Raw genomic sequence first — 24,407 nt, forward strand, 5'->3', positions numbered from 1 at the left:
ATATTTTTGACCGAAACTATTGCCCAATGAATGAAGGGAGATCTACAAAGTAGAGCAAATTGTTTCTTTCTTTCTTTCTTTCTTTCTTTTTTTTTTAATGTAGTTTCTTTTATGCCCAGCAGAGCAGCATAGTTAGGAAGGAAGTCCTACTGGATACAAGGATACTAAATTCTAATTTTGTCTTTAGTAGTTTCTAGCTCAAGACCCAGGATCCAGTGTAACATTTTTAAGTCTGGATCATCAATATAATCTTTAAGATCCCTTCTCATTCAGAAAAATTCCAAGATTCTATCCATATATAATGAGACATTTCTTAAAAATATCAACACATAAATAAATATATATGTATTTACAGATATCCTTTCTGTGCATTTAATCTTTCAGTTGTTTAGATTCAAAGTAACTGCTTAAATTCTGTGAAGGAAAGGCTTCTAAGAACACACATCAAAAATATTTTCTCACATATCTGAGATGGTAAAGTACAAAAAAAAAATCTATCTTATTTAAATATTGGATTATGAATGTCTATGTATCATGCAGAGGTAGAGAATGCTAGCATATATTTATGAACATATAACTATAGTCTCCATAAGTGCTCCTTAAATAATAGTTACAATGTTATAAAATATTACATTTTGAAATAAGATTCTTAGTAAAATATTACTAATACTATAGGATTATAGTATTAGTAATATTACTAATACTATAGGATTATAGTATTAGTAATATTACTAATACTATAGGATTATAGTATTAGTAATATTACTAATACTATAGAATTATAGTATTAGTAATATTTGTTAGTACAGAAAAGGTTTTAAAGATATTTTGTCAGCATTTTTTTTTGCTAAAATTTCTGCTATAATTGCCATGGTTGATGTTTTTTCTAAGCTTCAAGAAGATATCTCTCTTGTCAAATAAAATATGTATGAAATAAAAGGAATTACTGCCCTTTTTTAAATAATATTTTTAATCAACAAATATTAAATTCCTTGACATGTGTTGTATAATACTGATCATTGTGAAGGATAACATGGTATGTGAGGAAAATGGTTCTCAAAGTGTGGTTCTCATAGAACCAGTGACATCAGTATCACGTGGGAGCTTGTTAGAATTGCAGTTTCTCAGACCCATGGTGAGGCCTACAGAATCAGAACTTATTTGAGTGGGACCCAGTATTTTTGCTGTATATATCTTGGTGTTTCTGTTGCATACTAAAGTTTGAGAACTATTGAATAGTGCATTAAGGAGATACTAAAATTCTATATTATCAAACATTTTTTAAAACATTAACATAGGAATTGTGCATATTTATGGGGCACAGTATGACATTTCTTTGCATGTAAACAGTGTGTATTGCTCAGAATAGGGCAGTTGGTATATCTGTTGCCTATCATCTGTATGTTAGCCTTAATTTGTATAATATTTGATTATATATATTTTAATAAAAATACATGAGTTCGAGGCCAGCTCAGCAACTTAGTGAGGCTAAGTTTAAAAGAAAAAAAAAAAAAAAGAAAAAAAGCACCCTCATTTAAATCCTTGTAGTAGTGGGGGGTGGGGGGAAAGGAGGTAGTCTGAATTTATTATTATTTATTTTAGTTTTACTACTCCTTATGTTTTTAAAGTTTGTAATGCAATCCATAATATTAGGTTAGTTTTTGGTGGGGTATGAATCAGTAGAGCTTTTCATTAATCCTTTGTTATGGGACTGATATCCTTCCACCAATGCTTTAAATTTGTGTTTTACTGGAGTGCATACCAAGGAAAAATGTCAAGGTATTAGTTTTCTGGATCTCTAACTTCACCAGGGTCCTAAATAATTGAGTGAGATGCTTTCTTAAAATTTTTCTGCAGTCAGGCTTGCTATGAAAATGCCATAATTAATGGTTTGGAAATCTATTGTGACAGATTTAACAAAAATTATAATTTTAACCATAATTATCTAACTATATACTTTTCAATCTTTTTTACACAGTAGTACCTGTATAAAAATGATATTTGTTTGGTGTACTTGGAAAAAAAGGTGATATTCTTTTCTTTCATGTGAACCTAGAGAGAATAAAAAGGGAGAAAGATAAAGAATTCAGAATTTTAAAGGATCTGTCTCTAGTCATAAAAAGTATTGTATTATTAATGGTAGGCCATCAGCTGCTTTATTTGATAATTTTACAATGCTTCCATTTTATTTATCTTATTTCTCAATCCTGCAGTCTTTGGATATACGTAATATATTTATAAAGTGCATATGTATTTCTCTATATAACATATATTGTTGGATTTTATAGAAAAACAATCCACCTCCTTTTTAATTAGTTTTAGGTAAGTCATTTATGTCTGTGCTCTTTTGTGCAAGTTCTCTTTTTATCACACATGTCGGAGAGAAACTTTATTTATTTATTTATTTATTTATTTTTAATTTTTTATTGTTGGCTGTTCAAAACATTACATAGTTCTTGATATATCATATTTCACAATTTGATTCAAGTGGGTTATGAGCTCCCATTTTTACCCCATATACAGATTGCAGAATCACATCAGTTACACATCCATTGATTTACATATTGCCATACTAGTGTCTGTTGTGTTCTGCTGCCTTTCCTATCCTCTACTATCCCCCCTCCCCTCCCCTCCCCTCTTCTCTCTCTGCCCCCTCTGCTGACATTCATTTGTCCCCCTTGTATCATTTTTCCCTTTCCCCTCACTTCCTCTTGTATGTACTTTTGTATAACTCTGAGGGTCTCCTTCCATTTCCATGCAATTTCCCTTCTCTCTCCCTTTCCCTCCCACCTCTCATCCCTGTTTAATGTTAATCTTCTTCTCCTGCTCTTCGTCCCTACTCTGTTCTTAGTTACTCTCCTTATATCAAAGAAGACATTTGGCATTTGTTTTTTAGGGATTGGCTAGCTTCACTTAGCATAATCTGCTCTAATGCCATCCATTTCCCTGTAAATTCTATGATTTTGTCATTTTTTAATGCAGAGTAATACTCCATTGTGTATAAATGCCACATTTTTTGTATCCATTCATCCATTGAAGGGCATCTAGGTTGGTTCCACAGTCTAGCTATTGTGAATTGTGCTGCTATGAACATCGATGTAGCAGTGTCCCTGTAGCATGCTCTTTTTAGGTCTTTAGGGAATAGACCGAGAAGGGGAATAGCTGGGTCAAATGGTGGCTCCATTCCCAGCTTTCCAAGAAATCTCCATACTGCTTTCCAAATTGGCTGCACCAATTTGCAGTCCCACCAGCAATGTACAAGTGTACCCTTTTCCCCACATCCTCGCCAGCACTTGTTGTTGTTTGACTTCCTAATGGCTGCCAATCTTACTGGAGTGAGATGGTATCTTAGGGTGGTTTTGATTTGCATTTCTCTGACTGCTAGAGATGGTGAGCATTTTTTCATGTACTTGTTGATTGATTGTATGTCCTCCTCTGAGAAGTGTCTGTTCAGGTCCTTGGCCCATTTGTTGATTGGGTTGTTTGTTCTCTTATTGTCTAATTTTTTGAGTTCTTTGTATACTCTGGATATTAGGGCTCTATCAGAAGTGTGAGGAGTAAAGATTTGTTCCCAGGATGTAGGCTCTCTATTTACCTCTCTTATTGTATCTTTTGCTGAGAAAAAACTTTTTAGTTTGAGTAAGTCCCATTTGTTGATTTTTGTTATTAACTTTTGTGCTATGGGTGTCCTATTGAGGAATTTGGAGCCCGACCCCACAGTATGTAGATCGTAGCCAACTTTTTCTTCTATCATACGGCGTGTCTCTGATTTGATATCAAGCTCCTTGATCCATTTTGAATTCACTTTTGTGCATGGCGAGAGAAAGGGATTCAGTTTCATTTTGTTGCATATGGATTTCCAGTTTTCCCAGCACCATTTGTTGAAGATGCTATCCTTCCTCCATTGCATGCTTTTAGCCCCTTTATCAAATATAAGATAGTTGTAGTTTTGTGGATTGGTTTCTGTGTCCTCTATTCTGTACCATTGGTCCACCCGCCTATTTTGGTACCAGTACCATGCTGTTTTTGTTACTATTGCTCTGTAGTATAGTTTGAAGTCTGGTATCGCTATACCGCCTGATTCACACTTCCTGCTTAGCATTGTTTTTGCTATTCTGGGTCTTTTATTTTTCCATATGAATTTCATGATTGCTTTCTCTATTTCTACAAGAAATGCCGTTGGGATTTTGATTGGCATTGCATTAAACCTATAGAGAACTTTTGGTAATATCGCCATTTTGATGATGTTAGTTCTGCCTGTCCATGAACAGGGTATATTTTTCCATCTTCTAAGATCTTCTTCTATTTCTCTCTTTAGGGTTCTGTAGTTTTCATTGTATAAGTCTTTCACCTCTTTTGTTAGGTTGATTCCCAAGTATTTTATTTTTTTTGAAGATATTGTGAATGGAGTGGTTGTCCTCATTTCCATTTCAGAGGATTTGTCGCTGACATACAGGAATGCCTTTGATTTATGCATGTTGATTTTATATCCTGCCACTTTGCTGAATTCATTTATTAGCTCTAATAGTTTCTTTGTAGACCCTTTTGGGTCTGCTATTTATAGAATCATGTCATCTGCAAATAGTGATAATTTAAGTTCTTCTTTTCCTATTTTGATGCCTTTAATTTCTTTCGTCTGTCTAATTGCTCTGGCCAGTGTTTCGAGAACTATGTTGAACAGAAGTGGAGAGAGAGGGCATCCCTGTCTTGTTCCAGATTTTAGAGGGAATGCCTTCAATTTTTCTCCATTCAGAATGATGCTAGCCTGAGGCTTAGCATAGATTGCTTTTACAATATTGAGGTATGTTCCTGTTATCCCTAGTTTCTCTAGAGTTTTGAACAAAAAGGGATGCTGTACTTTGTCGAATGCTTTTTCCGCATCTATCGAGATGATCATATATGGTTCTTATTTTTAAGTCTATTGATGTGGTGAATAACATTTATTGATTTCCGTATATTGAACCAGCCTTGCATCCCAGGGATGAATCCTACTTGATCATGGTGCACAATTTTTTTGATATGTTTTTGTATCTGATTCGCCAGAATTTTATTGAGGATTTTTGCATCTAGGTTCATTAGAGATATTGGTCTGTAGTTTTCTTTCTTTGAAGTGTCTTTGTCTGGTTTAGGTATCAGGGTGATGTTGGCCTCGTAGAATGAATTTGGAAGTTCTCCCTCTTTTTCTATTTCCTGAAGTAGCTTGAAAAGTATTGGTATTAATTCCTCTTTAAAGGTTTTGTAACAACTGAAGGATGAGAAAATGGAAGATGGCCGCTGCGTACGGGGGTTGCTGAAGTGCTGAGCGTGGTGCTCAAAGCAGCGGCTTTAATAGAGATTTCGCACAGTCTGTTAAAGCTCCTTTCACCGTTAATCTGTAGTGGACCACTTTGCCAAGGAGCAGGAAGAACAAAGAAATCGAAAAAGAGACGCTTGGCTGCTCAGAGCCGCGGGCGCTTTGCTCCCATCTGCTTCCTCTTTCGCTTCGCTCCGGGCGGAGAAGCTGAATGTGTAATCAGCAGTGGATTGTAAGTACCCGAGGCAAAGAAAGCTCAGTGCGCCCCGCCTTTTTTTTTTTTTTTTTTTGAATATTTTTTATACAGGGAGAGTTTGTGGATTGGGATTGCTGGCGGGGCTGTGGTTTCTGTGCCGAAAATCCACTCCGCGGGAGCCGCCATTTGCTTTCTGCTTGCTGTCTTGATGGCTCCGTATACACTGTCCGGCAGCCGCACCTAGAGGTTGCAGGCAGCTGGGCTGCGTGCCGAGCCCTGTCCTCCGAAGGCTGGACTGCAGCCTCGAGCGTCTCTGTGGCCTGTTCGCCGCTGCACCTTCGGGCAGAGCCTGCTCTGGGGTCGTTCTGCACCCCCCTGCCAGGGGACCCGTGCTCCGGAGGAGGGGGACGGAGAGCCGCGGCGGCAGCCGCTTGGGCCCCTGGGGCCTGGCACCGGGCTGAAGAGCTGCGGAGGCCAGGGCGGCTCTGCTACGGGCGCAGACAAGCGCGGACGCTTGCCAGGGCGGCTCTGCTACGGTCGCAGACAAGCGCGGACGCTTGTCAGCGCGGCCCAGAGTTTCATTTCTAGAAATCTGGACTGGAAACAGAAGCAGCAGTTTGTATAATCCCAAGAACTTGCTTATACCAGGAAGCTGTAAGGGCAACATGAATATTACTGAGGAGATGTAACATGGTGGCAGGCGCAGAGAGATCAAGTCTCTGACATCTTCAACTGTGAGGGCATAGGGAGCCGTAAACTGTCTAAATGCTGTTTGCTCAGGATCACTAGGCAATGCTGAGCTGACGTGGATCTGGGGTGTACAGGCTGGGCCCCTCAGAACACACACACAGAGCCCGAATCGGAGGCAATTAAGCTCCGGTTCGCCTGCTTCATGTGACTCAGCACTAACGATCCCGCTGAAATAATTGGCCGGCCCTTAGGAACTTACAGAGGTAAAAGCCAACCGAGCCTTCATAGGCAGTGGCCACAGGACTGAAACGGGGATTGGGAGAGACAGTCAGGACCCACCCGTTGCATTGGTCATCCGGCAAAGGGAACAAACGGTCACCATTTGCATGGGATATCACCATGGCAGAGAAATGGCGTCATGGGCGGAGGAGATAACTGCAGTGAAACCAGCGCGACAGGTGTGTAATCCCCTAGCCATCTCTCTCCACACAGCGGGGGAAACCTTAAGGGCCACTCCCAGCTCTCCTGTGAACGCAATAACCAGACCGAGGGAACCAGGAGTGGCGCAGGACTCGCGGCGCGGAACTCCCGGCTACCGCTCCCACCAGTGCTGACAACTGAGGTCTCTTGCACCAGCTACCGGGGGCGTGGCTACAGGAGGGCAAGCAAATTCGCTGGGGGATCTCAGCCCCAAGCTCTACAAACTTAGGGTCTGAGGGAGGCAAACAGGGAGAGTGAGCCCAGGTGTTCATGAAAACAGGGCTCCCAGGAGCAGCAGACCTGGCGTGTAGACAGTATTGTGGTGAGCGCCACAGGTGAGCACGGCCTGGCTTGAGGAAACACAAGACAAGGCCCTAGACACTCAGGATTGGAGACCCGCCCAGTCTAGGAGAAAGAGCTGCTGCACAGTGAATGGTTCCCACCTATTGACAGGAGAAGCTTGGCCCAGTGGGCACAGCTCCACCTACTGGAAGAGAAGTTAATAGAACTCTAGGACTGCATTTATTATTATTATTATTATCATTTTTTTTTCTTTTCTTTTTCTTTTTTTTTTCTTTCTTCTTTTTCTTTCATTTTCAATTTTTATTTGTTGTTGTTCTTTAATTTTTTTTCAATGTTTCTATTTTTTTTAATTCTTTTAATTTTATTATTATTTTTTTTTAATTTTAATTTTCATTTTTTATTATCACTATTATTTTTGTTAAAATTTTTTTTCCGTCTTTTCTTTCTTTCTTTATTATCTAATCTTTGTTATTCTTGTTTCTTTTGTCTTTTCATTTCTTTTCAATCTTCTTATTCCCCCTTCCTTGAATTCTACCTCCCTACTCTCATTCTCTTTAGTGACTTCTTCCCTTCCCTTCTAATATCTTTCCTCTCAAGCATCAAATAAATCTATAAGAGTAAACAGTAACTCAGCAGTCAAACAGAACAAGAAGTAACATGAGCAGCATAAAAAAGCAAGGAAGAAAAGGAGTACAAACAATGAAGGACAGCCTAAATATTCAGGAGGACCTAGAGTCAGCAGAAAAATGGTCATATAAAGAACTCAAGGAACACCTTAGACAGATGGAATGGAACCTTAAAGAAGATACGAGACAGCAAATCCAAACAGTGAAAGAACACTTTGAAAATGAATTACATAGACAGATAAAAGAAGAAGTTAAGCATCTTTATCAGGAGATTGAGATTATAAAAAAAAACCAAACAATAATTCTAGAAATGAAGGAAACGATAAACCAAATTAAAAACTCAATTGAGAGTATCACTAACAGAGTGGAGCAAGTAGAAGCCAGAACATCAGATAATGAAGACAAAATATATCATCTTGAAAAGAGCCTAGCCAACTCAGAAAGGCTGGTTAAAAACCACGAGAAAAACATCCAAGAGATATGGGATAACATAAAGAAACCAAACCTACGAGTCATCGGGATAGAAGAAGGTACAGAGATTCAAACCAAGGGAATGAGTAACCTGCTGAAAGAAATAATTACAGAAAACTTTCCAGAAATAAAAAAGGAAACGGATATACAAATTGTAGATGCATACAGGACACCGAGCACACAAAATCACAGTAGACCAACGCCAAGACACATTGTTATGAAGATATCCAATATACAGAACAAAGAGAAAATACTAAAAGCTACAAGAGAAAGGAGGCAGATTACATTCAGGGGTAAACCAATAAGGTTAACAACGGATTTTTCATCACAGACGCTGAAAGCGAGAAGATCCTGGAACAACGTATTTCAAACACTGAAAGACAACGGATGCCAACCAAGAATTCTGTATCCAGCAAAATTAAGCTTCAGGTACGATAACGAAATAAAAATCTTTCATGATAAACAAAAGCTAAAAGAATTTGCAGCCAGAAAACCAGCATTGCAAAGCATCTTGAGCAAAACACTACACGAGGAAGAAATGAAAAACAATAACCAAAACCATCAGTGGGAAGTGCCTCTATAAAGACAGAGGGCGGGGGGAAAGCTAACCATGGAGAAACAAACTAAATTAAAAAAAAAAAAAAAGAAGATAAATAATCAAACATGGCTGGAAGTACAAACCATATATCAATAGTAACTCTAAACATTAATGGCTTAAACTCTCCAATAAAGCGACATAGGCTGGTAACATGGATTAAAAAAACAAATCCAACAATATGCTGCCTCCAGGAGACACATCTGATTGGAAAAGACATACACAGGCTGAAGGTGAAAGGTTGGGAAAAAATATACCATGCACACGGTCCTCGTAAGCAAGCAGGGGTGGCCATCCTCATATCGAATAAAATTGACTTCAAGACTAAATTAATCAAAAGGGATAAGGAAGGACATTATATACTGTTAAAAGGAACCATTTACCAACAAGACATAACAATTATCAATATTTATGCACCAAATAATGGTGCTGCGACGTTCATAAAACAAATTCTCCTCAAGTTCAAGAATCAAATAGACCACAACACAATAATTATGGGTGACTTCAACACACCTCTCTCACAATTGGACAGATCCTCCAAACAAAAGCTGAATAAAGAAACTATAGAACTCAATATCACAATCAACAACCTAGACTTAACTGACATATATAGAATATATCAACCATCATCAAGTGGATATACTTTTTTCTCAGCAGCACATGGATCCTCCTCAAAAATAGACCATATATTATGCCATAGGGCAACCCTCAGTAAATATACAGGGGTGGAGATAATACCATGCATTTTATCTGATCATAATGGAATGAAACTGGAAATCAATGATAAAAGACGGAAGGAAAAATCCTACATCACATGGAAAATGAACAATATGTTACTGAATGATCAATGGGTTACAGAAGACATAAAGGAAGAAATCAAAAAATTCTTAGAGATAAATGAAAATACAGACACAACATATCGGAATCTATGGGACACAATGAAAGCAGTTTTAAGAGGGAAATTCATCGCTTGGAGGTCATTCCTCAAAAAAAGGAAAAACCAACAAATAAATGAGCTCACACTTCATCTCAAAGCCCTAGAAAAGGAAGAGCAAAACAACAGCAAATGTAGCAGAAGGCAAGAAATAATTAAAATCAGAGCGGAAATCAATGAAATTGAAACAAAAGAAACTATTGAAAAAATTAACAAAACTAAAAGTTGGTTCTTTGAAAAAATAAATAAGATCGACAGACCCTTAGCCATGCTAACGAAGAGAAGAAGAGAGAGAACTCAAATCACTAACATACGGGATGAAAAAGGCAATATCACAACAGACACTACAGAAATACAGAAGACAATTAGAAATTATTTTGAAAACCTATATTCCAATAAAATAGAAGATAGTGAAGACATTGATAAATTCCTTAAGTCATATGATTTGCCCAGACTGAGTCAGGAGGATACTCACAACTTAAACAGACCAATAACAATAGATGAAATAGAAGAAGCAATCAAAAGACTTCCAACCAAGAAAAGCCCAGGACCGGATGGGTATACAGCGGAGTTTTACAAAACCTTTAAGGAAGAATTAATACCAATACTTTTCAAGTTATTTCAGGAAATAGAAAAAGAAGGAGCTCTGCCAAATTCATTCTATGAGGCCAACATCACCCTGATTCCGAAACCAGACAAAGACACCTCAAAGAAAGAAAACTACAGACCAATATCTCTGATGAACATAGATGCAAAAATCCTCAATAAAATTCTGGCGAACCGGATACAAAGGCACATCAAAAAAATTGTGCACCATGATCAAGTTGGATTCATCCCTGGGATGCAAGGCTGGTTCAATATACGGAAATCAATAAATGTTATTCACCACATCAATAGACTTAAAAATAAGAACCATATGATCATCTCAATAGACGCAGAAAAAGCATTCGACAAAGTACAGCATCCCTTTATGTTCAAAACATTAGAAAAACTAGGGATAACAGGAACTTACCTCGACATTGTAAAAGCTATCTACGCTAAGCCTCAGGCTAGCATCATTCTCAATGGAGAAAAATTGAAGGCATTCCCCCTAAAATCTGGAACAAGACAGGGATGCCCTCTATCACCACTTCTATTCAATATAGTTCTCGAAACACTGGCCAGAGCAATTAGACAGACGAAAGAAATTAAAGGCATAAAAATAGGAAAGGAAGAACTTAAATTATCACTATTTGCAGATGACATGATTCTATACCTAGAAGACCCAAAAGGGTCTACAAAAAAACTACTAGAACTAATAAATGAATTCAGCAAAGTGGCAGGATATAAAATCAACACGCATAAATCAAAGGCATTTCTGTATATCAGCGACAAAACTTCTGAAACGGAAATGAGGAAAAACACTCCATTCACAATATCCTCAAAAAAAATAAAATACTTGGGAATCAACCTAACAAGAGAGGTGAAAGATTTATATAATGAAAACTACAAAACCCTAAAAAGAGAAGTAGAAGAAGATCTTAGAAGATGGAAAAATATACCCTGTTCATGGATAGGCAGAACTAACATCATCAAAATGGCGATATTACCAAAAGTTCTCTATAGGTTTAATGCAATGCCAATCAAAATCCCAACGGCATTTCTTGTAGAAATGGATAAAGCAATCATGAAATTCATATGGAAAAATAAAAGACCCAGAATAGCAAAAGCAATTCTAAGCAGGAAGTGTGAATCAGGCGGTATAGCGATACCAGACTTAAAACTATATTACAGAGCAATAGTAACAAAAACAGCATGGTACTGGTACCAAAACAGGAGGGTGGACCAATGGTACAGAATAGAGGACACAGAGACTAATCCACAAAGCTACAACTATCTTATATTTGATAAAGGAGCTAAAAGCATGCAATGGAGGGAGGATAGCATCTTCAACAAATGGTGCTGGGAAAACTGGAAATCCATATGCAACAAAATGAAACAGAATCCCCTCCTCTCGCCATGCACAAAAGTTAACTCAAAGTGGATCAAGGAGCTAGATATCAAATCAGAGACTCTGCGTCTGATAGAAGAAAAAGTTGGCTCCGATCTACATATTGTAGGGTCGGGCTCCAAATTCCTTAATAGGACACCCATAGCACAAAAGTTGATAACAAAAATCAACAAATGGGACTTACTTAAACTGAAAAGTTTTCTCTCAGCAAGAGAAACAATAAAAGAGGTAAATAGGGAGCCTACATCATGGGAACAAATTTTTACTCCTCACACTTCAGATAGAGCCCTAATATCCAGAGTATACAAAGAACTCAAAAAATTAAACAATAAGAAAACAAATAACCCAATCAACAAATGGGCCAAAGACCTGAACAGACACTTCTCAGAGGAGGACATACAATCAATCAACAAGTACATGAAAAAATGCTCACCATCTCTAGCAGTCAGAGAAATGCAAATCAAAACCACCCTAAGATACCATCTCACTCCAGTAAGATTGGCAGCCATTATGAAGTCAAACAACAACAAGTGCTGGAGAGGATGTGGGGAAAAGGGTACTCTTGTACATTGCTGGTGGGACTGCAAACTGGTGCGGCCAATCTGGAAAACAGTATGGAGACTCCTGGGAAAGCTGGGAATGGAACCACCATTTGACCCAGCTATTGCCCTTCTTGGACTTTTCCCTGAAGACCTTAAAAGAGCGTACTACAGGGATACTGCTACATCGATGTTCATAGCAGCACAATTCACAATTGCTAGACTGTGGAACCAACCCAGATGCCCTTCAATAGATGAATGGATAAAAAAAATGTGGCATTTATACACCATGGAGTATTACGCAGCACTAAAAAATGACAAAATCATAGAATTTGCAGGGAAATGGATGGCACTAGAGCAGATTATGCTTAGTGAAGCTAGCCAATCCCTAAAAAACAAATACCAAATGTCTTCTTTGATATAAGGAGAGCAACTAAGAACAGAGCAGGGAGGAAGAGCAGGAAGAAAAGATTAACATTAAACAGATACATGAGGTGGGATGGAAAGGGAGAGAAAAGGGAAATTGCATGGTAATGGAGGGAGACCCTCATTGTTATACAAAATTACATATAAGAGGTTGTGAGGGGAATGGGAAAATAAACAAGGAGAGATATGAATTACAGTGGATGGGATAGAGAGAAAAGATGGGAGGGGAGGGAGGGGGGATGGTAGAGGATAGGAAAGGTAGCAGAATACAATAGTTACTAATATGGCATTATGTAAAAATGTGGATGTGTAACCGATGTGATTCTGCAATCTGTATTTGGGGTAAAATTGGGAGTTCATAACCAACTTGAATCTAATGTATGAAATATGATATGTGAAGAGCTTTATAATGTTTTGAACAACCAAAAAAAAAAAAAAAAAAAAAAAAAAAAAAAAAAAAAAAAAATAAAGGTTTTGTAAAACTCTGCTGTATACCCATCCGGTCCTGGGCTTTTCTTAGTTGGTAGTCTTTTGATGGTTTCTTCTATTTCCTCAATTGATATTGGTCTGTTTAGGTTGTCTATATCCTCCTGACTCAATCTGGGCAGATCATATGACGTAAGAAATTTATCGATGCCTTCACTATCTTCTAATTTATTGGAGTATAAGGATTCAAAATAATTTTTGATTATCTTCTGTATATCTGAAGTGTCTGTTGTGATATTGCCTTTTTCATCCCGTATGCTAGTAATTTGAGTTCTCTCTCTTCTTCTCTTCGCTAGCATGGCTAAGGGTCTGTCGATTTTGTTTATTTTTTCAAAGAACCAACTTTTAGTTTTGTCAATTTTTTCAATTGTTTCTTTTGTTTCGATTTCATTAATTTCAGCTCTGATTTTAATTATTTCTTGCCTTCTACTTCTTTTGCTGTTGTTTTGCTCTTCTTTTTCTAGGATTTTGAGATGAAGTATGAGATCATTTATTTGTTGGTTTTTTCTTTTTTTAAGGAATGAACTCCAAGAAATGAATTTTCCTCTTAGTACTGCTTTCAATGTGTCCCATAGATTCCGATATGTTGTGTCTGTGTTTTCATTAATCTCTAAGAATTTTTTAATTTCCTCCTTGATGTCTTCTATAACCCATTGATCATTCAGTAACCTATTATTCATTCTCCAAGTGATGTATTCTTTTTCCTTCCTTCTTTTATCGTTGATTTTCAGTTCCATTCCATTATGATCAGATAGGATGCATGGCATTATCTCTACTCCTTTATATTGTCTAAGAGTTTCCCTGTGACATAAACGGAGAGAAACTTTGACCCTGACTGAATCCACCAATTTTATCTTTCATCTGAGCTGCTGGATCATGATGGGAAAATCCTACTTTGTTACCTTTCAGTGCCAGAATAGACACTTGCATAAACTGAATATTAATTATTGCCTAAACCTTCTCCTTGAACCTCCAACAGTCCCTCTCTAAGCTGAGTACTTTGTGTTAGAGAGCTTTTCACCAGGGAGGGAAAAATACCAGTTTTTACATGTTTCATCTTTGAGCCACACATCCCACAAACTTGTCTTCTCCCTCCTCCATTTTCCTTGTAACAGTGGAAGGCTAGCTCTAGCTTCTGTCCGTGGCTCATATCACTATCTTGGTCAGGATTCCACCCTTCCTGCCTTCTTAGGGATCTTATTTTCCTTTTTTGTTCGCTTCCACTGGCTATTAGTTCCTATCAGCATGTTCTAAACTATTCTGACAAAGAAAAAAATCTGTTTACCTTAATCTTTCCATTTACCTTTACTTTCTTCTGCCCTATGTAGCCTTCCTTAAATAAGTTGCCTCCATACACATTGCCTCTTTTCTCATACTTATTCCATAGTCATCTTAAATCTGCCTCCTCACCAACATTCTAGCTGTATTCTGCCTACTTTCGGGTTGTTTTTCTCCTTTGGTTTATACCACTAGCTGCTGGAATAGCTTTTCTTGCCAATCCAGCTTCATCTCTCGACATTCTTTCCCTTCTACTTTATGTTCTAGACATTAGATTTTTTTTTCTCGTTTCTAAAATGCATTCTGCTTTCTTTTAACCCCCAAGATTTCATGCTTGTTGTTTCTCTAGTCTAGAACTTTCTCCGTTATCACTTTATAGTCAAATTATCCTTTGTGTAATGTAAATGTCAATTTAGAGGTCCTTTTCTTTAGTTGCTCTCTAAAGTAGGTTAGATTTCCTTATGATATCCTTTTATCATAGTAACCAACATTAAATTTTTTTCATATTTGAATGTTTTTCTTTTCTATAAATTGACCATTATATCACCACAGTTAAAAGAATGAAAGTCACACATTTTCCAAAAAACAGTTTAATTTTTTTGCTCACTTTTTTTCAAAACACATCTTCATTCCTTCATTTGCAACATTTCTTGAAATTATTAAGCTGATGAAATTTTAAGTTGAATTAAAATGACCCTGAAGTCTACCATGTTTAGAATAATACCTTGCACAAAAACTAAATAGCCTTTGACATTTTTGTCCATGACACTGTAGGGTACTGGAGGACAGAGACTTTTTCTTTTCTTTTTCTTTTTTTTTTTTTTAAGCAGTCTTTAGAGTTTTGAACAAAATAAACTTAAATGAGTCACAAAATGGATTAGTTTTTGGAAATTATTTAAAATAAGGTGCTTCTTACATTTTAAGAATGCTCTAATCTCAGACATTAGATAGCTGTATGATTAAGCAAACTTCTCATTATTTTGACTTCTGTTTCTTCATATATAAATTCTGTTCTAATTCTATAATGTAAGTAAATCAAGCAATAAAAGGTATAAACAAACAAAATATTATTATTTTATGTTCTACTTTTTCAAAAATATGTCCTTTTGAACTGTGAATTTTTGACAAGTGCATACTTTAAAAGATAGTGTATTCTTAATTCATTTTTGAGTTCTATGAATTAAGTCAGTTTTATTCACTTATGCAATAGAAAGTTTTCCCTCTTTAGTTTTTGTGATTCAGTAGAATCACATTAGTATTCCAAGTTATTTTAATTTTTCCTTTTCACTGTAGGTCAAAAAATGTGAAATATCTGATTGAGAAAGAAAATAAAATATCATCAAGTTTATCTTATTTTCCATTTTTATAAAGGTTTAATCATGAATTAAAAATCTTTGTGATAGTAGAGCACAGATAATAATTTAAACATTTTTCCTTAAATGTTTACTGATTTGATAAAAATTTGTGTATTTTTCTTATTACATTGTAATTTATCTCATGAAAACAAATTAGTTATATTTATGTCAAAATTAAGATACGTTCTTCCTTTCATATTTATTTAGTTTCTAGATTGTTGGCAGCAAAGTATTTTTAAAATGAAGATAAAGAGTCTCCTTTGAATTACTAGTAGCAGTTGGAAAGAAGAGAAACTGTTATTATCAGTCATCACTGCACTGATGACTCCTGCCATCAGTTCCCATCCTTTCACCCATAAAATCAGCATAAAATTGGCCTAACATTGCCAGATCAGATTGATTATTTAGAAAGTAATCCTCAGGGAACAGAAAATTCAGTCTTTGTGCAAAGTTGTAGAATTGAATTATTATTTTTTTTAGTCCCTTTTGTTTCTTCCTCTGCAGTACTTATGAAAAGTTGCTACAAAGATATGTCAGATGTGGTCTAAATATAACCACATAAATATTAACTAAGTTAATACATTTTAAAATATGGATGCATATGATTATAATAAAGTTTTGAGTGCTGAAGAGTAAAATTTATTTAATGAAAACAATAGGATATATTCCACTAGATAATTAAACCAGTAGGTGCTTTTTTATGTACTCACTTATTCTTTCTCTGTGAATACAGAAAAAAAGAAAAAAGATTGAGTAAGGGATTAGTGTAAAGTAAGGCAGTAAACCATACTTAACTAAATGCTGCTAACAATGAGGGCAAACTGTGAGGGCTACACCAGTTAAATGTCCTTATTTAAAGACAGAGGCATTTTTTTTAAAGTATTTATTTTTTAGGTGTAGATGGACACAACACAATGCCTTTATTTTTATGTGGTGCTTAGGATCTGACCAGTCCCACCTGTGCACCTGTGCAAGGCGAGCGCTGTACCACTGAGCCACAATCCTAGCCCCGAGAGCCATTGTTTTTTGTTGTTGTTTTGCTTTTTTTTTTTTTTTTCTTAGGAAGGAATTAACCCAAGGGCCCTTTACCACTGAATCACATCCCTAGTCCTTTTTATTTTCATTTTTAAAATTTTGAGACAGAGTCTTACTAGGTTGCTTACATCCTCCCTAAATTGCTGAGGCTAGCTTTGAACCTGCTATCCTCCAGCCTCAACCTCCCTTCTTCATGCTGGAAGGAATTATGGGCATGAGCCACTGTGCCTGGCTTAAAGACATAGGTGTAAAACACTTGCACAGACATTTTCTCAAATGTCTCTCAAAAGTTGTTTAAAAGCGATATTTTAAGCACATTGAAATCCCTTAATTTCATTATTTATGAAAAAGAACTAGCCTACATTTTGTGTGATGATTTATTTATATGGCCATTAATTTTTGTGTTAATTTATCAACAGTAATAATTTTTGTTTGATATTTCATGAAGATTCTGTCATACACCTTTGTTTTAGGAGATTTAAATCTGATCAGCTATTTTATTTGCCACTTAACATATCATCTTATATGCCAGTGAAACATATAAATGTGTGTGTATGTGTATTCCAATTGGTAATAGTTATCCTCAGGACATTAATGCCTCAGGATTTTTAAGTGATCTATAGTTCATTTAACTTCATTTCAAATATGTCTACGTTGTTTTACGGAGGGCATAATCATTTGTTGTTACTTCATAAATTTGTAATGTATATGTTTTAAATGACTTACCTGTGTTAATTTATATGGAAAGTTTTTATTGCTTTGTAAGTAAAAGGTTTAGTTATGGAAAGCTTGCTTTCTTTGCATTTTAAGTTAAAATACTTGAAAAAAATTCTATTGAAGTTACAAGCAACATTTTAGCTATTCACTTTTTAATTTGCATGTCTTAGATTTTGTGGACTTTCAAAAGTTTTTTAATTTTTTTTCCCCAGAAATAATATTAACTCATTTTACCTTTTAAAACATTTAACATATTCGGAATTTTATTTTTGACAGTTAAAAAATAAGTGTATGACCAAAGTATTTACCTAGTGATAATTAAGAATTTTATTATACCAAGTGGAAGAGAAATAGTGTAAGGAACAATGAAAATGTAAAACTGGTGTGAATATAAGTAAAAGAATACATATATATATATATATATATATATATATATATATATCATAGATATATTAGAAAAAATTTTCTGAAATAACCTGCAAATATTAATTGTATTTTAAATAAGCAGTCTTCTCCTACCTATTAACTTATCTATTATTTTAAAACTGATTTATAGAGTTTATTTTGTTTTAGTCTCTGTCAGTTGTAATATTTGATTACATATTTACCACATTTATATTTTAATTTAATATTAAAACCAATAGTTTAAAAGTATAGTTAACATTGAAAATACTCAGAATCTTAAAATATATGATATATAAATAAAATGTCAATTGCTAAAAAATGATTTTTATAACCTTACCAAGTTATTAATTTTATTTGATCCTATTTCAAAAGTCACTAAAACCTTAAAAGATTAAAATATTTAATTTGATAAATAGCACACAGTGACCCTGACCAAAAAATTATGATTGTAGTTTGTGTAATTAAATGTTTTTCTTTGGCTCTTTTTAATGATATGTATCAATTATTTGCAGATCCTGTGATATCGTGGAAATTCCCAGAGGACTTTGGAGACCAGGTTGGGACAACATAATTTAAAAACATTAGAAATGGAATATTATGATTATTATTACACTTAAATTGCCATAATTTTTTTTTCTTGATCAATGTGAGGGAAGAAGGAGCAAGTGTGGACAATAGGTAGAAGAATCTTTTTTAGTGTTACCAAGTAGATCAATGAAGACTCTCTTATGTTGAAAATAATAGGGCCTAGATATTTACAGTTTCAACGTATTTTCATACTTATACTTAATTCTATGTAGACATTATTTCTGTTACTTAGAATTAAGGATAACTGCTATAAGTAAGTGATTAGTTCTTTCCTTATCACGGTGATATCTCAAATATTTACAATTAGAGTTTGAATTATCAATATCTTCTTACTTATAGATAATTTTTACCTGTAGCTTTCTTTTCTTAAACATAGCATGAGTGTCTGCAGGATTAATTTATTCCATTTGTGTTTTAAGTTGTAGTCTTCTATAGTTTCATAAGTATTTAGTTTTATCAACATGATGAAATATTTTTATATCATATATGTAAATAGAAAAATATTTTAAAATTTGTATGTTAGATTTATCATTTTGAAGTTGAACTATATAATATATGATTAACAATACAAATTTAAGTTTTGATAGAGATAAGTACTTTTTGTTGGATATATAATGAGTAGGTTCCTTTCGTTTTGAAAGAAATGGGATAAAACAATCTTATCACTGTTAGAATTATAATACTACAAATTTATAATTTCAGTTCACTGATAGGATTCTGACAACTTACCAAACTTAAATCTGGTAACAGTATACCTTTAAAACAATTCATTCAGAAATAGACAGGTGCATGATTTTGAATGTTTTAGATGAAAGAAATCTGAAAGAAAAGTCAATTAAATGAGCATGTTAAGCATTAATTAGATCTAGTGCAGACCTTGACAGTGGTTTCAAATAGAAAGTAGGTATGTACTTTTAATATGGTTTTAGCCTTTTAGAGAAAGGATAGATTTATAAATATCTTAAATATATAAAAGAAGTCCCTGTGGTGAAAACCTTATTTGGAATTAAGAAGCTTAATTGGATATGTTCCCAAGTTGTATATGAAGAATAGAGACTTGCTGACTCATTTTATCCTTCTGAAATGTTCTTTTCCTAGTCTTCTCAATTCTTTCTTGCCAACTGACCCAGGAACAAACCTTCTGTCCCTTTTCAGGTCTTTTTTGTTATTTTTATTTTCACTGCTTAGACTACCCCTAAGGATTTTCAGGCAATCCAAAGAGTCCTATCTGGATTTGCATATGAGTGATAATGTACTTGTTGGGTCTACTCCTAGAAGAATTTTTTGTGAGTTCAGCTATAGCTTTTCTTCTTTGTGACTCTTAAAGTGATGCTTGGAATTTTTCACTTGGAGCTGAATTGTTGCTCTGTTTCTTAAATTTGTGAGGTCATCAGAATATCAATAAGTCCTCACATTCTTAGTGAAATACAAGACTAATTAACCATGTAATAGTGATGAACATCCCTAACTCCAATGATTTCAGTTCACAGAAATTCCAAGACTTTTTGAAAGTTAGAGCTGAAAGGAAGTTTAGTTACCATTTTGTTTACCTACCTCATTTTACATGCTGAAGAAGCCATGCTTTATAAGGGGCCTAGCAGAGGGCCTTGAGGAATGGTTATACTGTGTGCTTTTTGGTGAATGTACTAATAATACAGAAGATGCAGATGCTGTTTGTATTGCTTACTCTTTGATCTTCTTCTTTCCCCTACTTGCTCTATCCCACTTTTGTTCAGAAGACATACTACAAAATGTAATTTTACTGCAGAAATAAAGTGTACTAAAGTAATGGCTGGGTAGTTGGGTAAAAATGTACATTCATGTGATGTAAATGTTAGTTTATGTGTTCAGTAATCTGATAAATTTGGGAAAAACAAACTCAAATAGAATAAAATATATGCTTGTACTGTACTTAACATTTACTAAATTAGAGGATATGGCTATTTTCATTAAGCCAAAATTATAAATCTTAACACGTTTCCTAAAGATTTGTCTTAATGACGCGAATTTGATTTCTCTAAGAAGAATTATTTATCTATTTATTTATTTATTATTTTGAAGTATTCGGGATTGAACCCAGGGCTTTGCAAATGCTAGGCAGTGCTCTGCCACTGAACTACAAATCATTCTTTTAAAAATTTTATTTTGACACAGGGTCTTGCTAAATTCCCAGCCTGGCTTTGATGTTGGGATCTTCCTCTTTGAGCCTACCAAATAGCTGAAATTATAGATGTGTTCCACTGTGACTGAATAAGAACTATTTTAAAAGTCTACCTCATTTAAGATATTAGAAACTCAGTTTTCTCTAATTTTATAAGACCTTTAGAAATATTCAGTTTACATTTTTTTTTGTAAGACAGTCAGAACAGTGCTTCTTTAATTTATGAGACTTTATAATAGAAAAAAACATTTCATACTAACATGAGCAAAAGCCTTTCTGGATTATAGACATATACTATACTATCATAGATGGAAATTTTTTTGGTGATATTTTAAGGTATACTGTTTACAGTGAACAGATAATCTAGTTTTGAAAAATAAATTTATAAAATAATGTGATATTTTTTCAAGGGCTTTTTAGTGATGTTTTTGATTATTATGAGATTTTTTGCCAAAAACTGAATAAATTTTAACTTTGGCAGTTATCATGTAGCATTATCTTGCCTTAAAAACTTAAAATTATTCACCGAGTACTTTTTTTGCAAGGAGCAAAAAAGTAAAGAAGAAGGCATTCTAGAAGGCTGTTAGGGAAAGGAAGATTTGGAGAAAAGGAAGATTTGGCCTGGGCATCTGAAGTGAACTATTTTTGGCTTTGCTTCTACCAGGAGTGCATTGTTGAGAATGCTGGTAGTAAGAAAGGGAGCATGGGAGGTGATTTGTAAGCTTTATTTGACCACTGAGTTTTTTTTTTTTTTCTGTAAGTTGTTTTTCTTCAGATGAGAGTAAAGGACAATCCCATGCATAGTTAGGGTAACTGAATGTGATAATCTGTTGTATTAGAAAGAATGATAAAATTATTTCATTATTCAAAGCTGAGGCAGAGTGATAGAGATATTAGAATGTTATTCCTTACATTTAATTGAAGGGTTACATTAATCTTTCAGTCCTAACCTTGTCAGTTATATTATTTTTACCATTAGGAAACGTCCTCTGCTATGAATAACATAATACTTATTTCATGGGATCCACAATAGGAATCAAGGTCTGTAAGAAGCAGTGAAGTAGGCCTGGCTAAATTTCCTTCACACCTAGTATACCTGTTTCTCAGTGTTTTTTTTTTTTTGTGTGTGTGTGTGTTTGTGTGATATTTCTATTTTTACTCCCCTTTTCCATTCTGTTCCTTCTTATGTTTTGTCCAGTTCTTTTTATTCTGAAGATTAAGTTTGAAAATTAGTTCTTTGAAGACTTACATGAACATTTATAACTAATAGTCTACACTTCCGTAGCCTCTATTATATTCCTCTATATTCTACAGCTTTATTTTTCTTTATTCCTTCCTTCCTACTTGGGCTGTATGTTTCTTGAAGGAAAGGGAGAACATTTTCATTATCAATTTCCACAGTTAGCAGAGTAGATGGCACATGATGGTATCTGAATAAACATTATTTGAGTGTCTCCTTGAGTGAGTAACAGGTCAAAGGAAGTTGAATAAATTCATGATATCTTATCATAATCATCTTAGAAAAACAGGAGGCAGGTAATCTACTGAAAGGGATGTAAGTACAGTTTCATTAAAATTTGAGTGAAAAGATGTGATGTGGCACAGGGTTTAGGCAGTTTGAAATTTAGTGAGTGGGTCCATGATGGTTGCTCATGATGGGTACTTGATCCATGTGTTCCTCCTCCCTCCTCTCATCTCTATGGAAGGCTTAAAAACAATTTAAATTTCAGGCTGGTGTATGCTCCCATGATAGGTGATCGAAGTGCATTTAGAAATATTTTCAGAAAAATGCATGTATCACATGATTATTTTTATAATAATAATAATTCTGTTCATTAAGTAACTTTGGGCAGAAATGATCTGGAAACAGTTTGTATTACAATTATAACGAATACCAAAAATAGCTACGTATTGTACAATAGTAGCAGAGCATTGAAAAATTTATCCTTCAGGTATATCTTTATAGTTCTTTTTATCTATAGGCAGCATACTAATCAGCTGATACTAAAATGAATGTATTCTACATTGTATACAATTTTCTTTTTATGTGCCACAATGCCTAATGATTTTTCTGCATGGTTTAGGAAAAATGCCTGTTTTTAAATAAAAATTTATATCTATATTAAAATATATTTTTTTGATTTTTTTAAGAGATTTTGTCAAAACAAATTTAAAGTTGAGGAACATTGATATCTGGGAATTTTATAAGTTTGTTTCTTATATCAGTCATAAAGTAGATCATAAAGTAGAAACAATCTATTAAATCCTAATAATCTCAAAATAAATAATTTCAACAGTTGTGAATTTAAGTCAAAACTTTTTACTCATTTGCTCTTTTGTCATTTTCAACTACCATTTGATTATACCAAACAAAAGATAATTTAATCGCTTCTAAATCAACTATTGTTTTTCTAAGTGGAAAAAATGGAATGACTTAAACTGGTTTTTAATGTGAGAGAATAAATTTTTATTTCATTACTTACTGAATATATATACATATTATATACGAACACACTTCTGAGACAAATGATTTCTTCATTTTTATCAAAATAAAATTTCATAAAGGAGATAATGGGTAATTGTAAGGGAATTATATCATAACTTGTTGCTTTCTTTCATAGTCCAAAAATTTTGTAAGTGATCTGTTTTAATCACCTTAAAATATCAATTTCTTCTCATCAGTTTACTTTGTAGTAGATACACTTATTGTATTTTTGGTACATTGCTATGTCTAAAAGAAGAAAATCTAAAAGAAACACTATAAGGTGGCAAGCCTGTGGGAAAATACATAAAAAATAAATCAAAGATCAGATCAGTTGTAATTATATTTTTCTATCTAACGAAGCTTATATAGACCAGTTTTGTTTGTTTTGGAGGTGCAGTGTTGGGAAGCTCAAGGCAAAACATGATCACATTCTTATTTTACATAAATGCTCATTTTATATTTTGTGCTGATACAATTTAAAATTTTGTTCAAAAGAAGGAAACTAATTTTGGAAAAAATGGTGATATCTTAGAAATTTTGCTTTATGAATGACCTGAGTATTTTCTGTATAACAAAACTATGTGATTTAGCAAATTCCTATTGAATAAAATATTTTTAATGGATTTTAAATTTTATTTGAAAACTCCTATAACAATCATCTTAGTTTTCTGCTGAAGGATGAAAGATTTTATTTTAATGAGTTCTTAGAGGTAAGGTTTTTATATCTATTTTATGACAGTAAAAATATTATATTTTAACTGGAATATCCAATATTTTTAAGCAACTTTTAGAAATTAAATAATATATAATATAGATTAAAGTAAATCAATGTGGTTTTGCAGAAACTTACTTAAGCATTTGACAAAAGTAAAATTAGACTTTAGTTCTATTAAAGGGTTCTGAGTCTTTGAGAGAAGCAGAATAGAGAAATGGTTTTTCAATGTAACACAGGCTGATGAATCAGAATAAATTCTACCAAAGTCATAGGAAAACAAATTGAACATAATATTATGGGAACATTAAAGTCTCTCTTCTAGTTAAAAATTTTATTCTTAAAAGTTTTTATTTACCTTTATTTTAAAAAGAAATTAAACTTGGGTATGAAACAAAGTATGGAAACAACAAGAATAACATGTTTAGATGTTACTTGATGGAAATGAGGTCTCTTAAAACTCACATAAAGTTACAGTTCATTCACCATGTTACTTTGAAATAATTTTGTTTATTTTAACTATACTGCCTTAAAAATGACTTTTAGGGAATTTTATTTTTAAGAATAGATTTAAGTTGAATGGGATTTCAGAGGTAAAATAGTAATTATCCATAAATTGCCATTTTACTTTTATATTTAATG

General features: G+C 34.2%; 1 protein-coding gene across 5 annotated transcripts in view; it reads left to right on the forward strand.

Annotated features, from left to right (window-relative positions):
* Dennd1b (DENN domain containing 1B) overlaps positions 1–24,407 on the forward strand; it is a 274,353-nt gene that overhangs the window by 71,867 nt on the left and 178,079 nt on the right. For all 5 annotated transcript variants that reach the window (XM_058586056.1, XM_058586068.1, XM_058586061.1 and 2 more), the window contains exon 3: positions 18,332–18,375. In XM_058586056.1, the coding sequence (XP_058442039.1) occupies positions 18,332–18,375 (44 nt within the window). The remainder of the gene's footprint in view (positions 1–18,331; positions 18,376–24,407) is intronic.

This window comes from Marmota monax, unplaced genomic scaffold (assembly GCF_021218885.2).
Source record: "Marmota monax isolate L192 unplaced genomic scaffold, Marmota_monax_Labrador192_F-V1.1 WCK01_AAM20220418_F8-fsc00099, whole genome shotgun sequence".
Lineage (NCBI taxonomy): Eukaryota > Metazoa > Chordata > Mammalia > Rodentia > Sciuridae > Marmota > Marmota monax.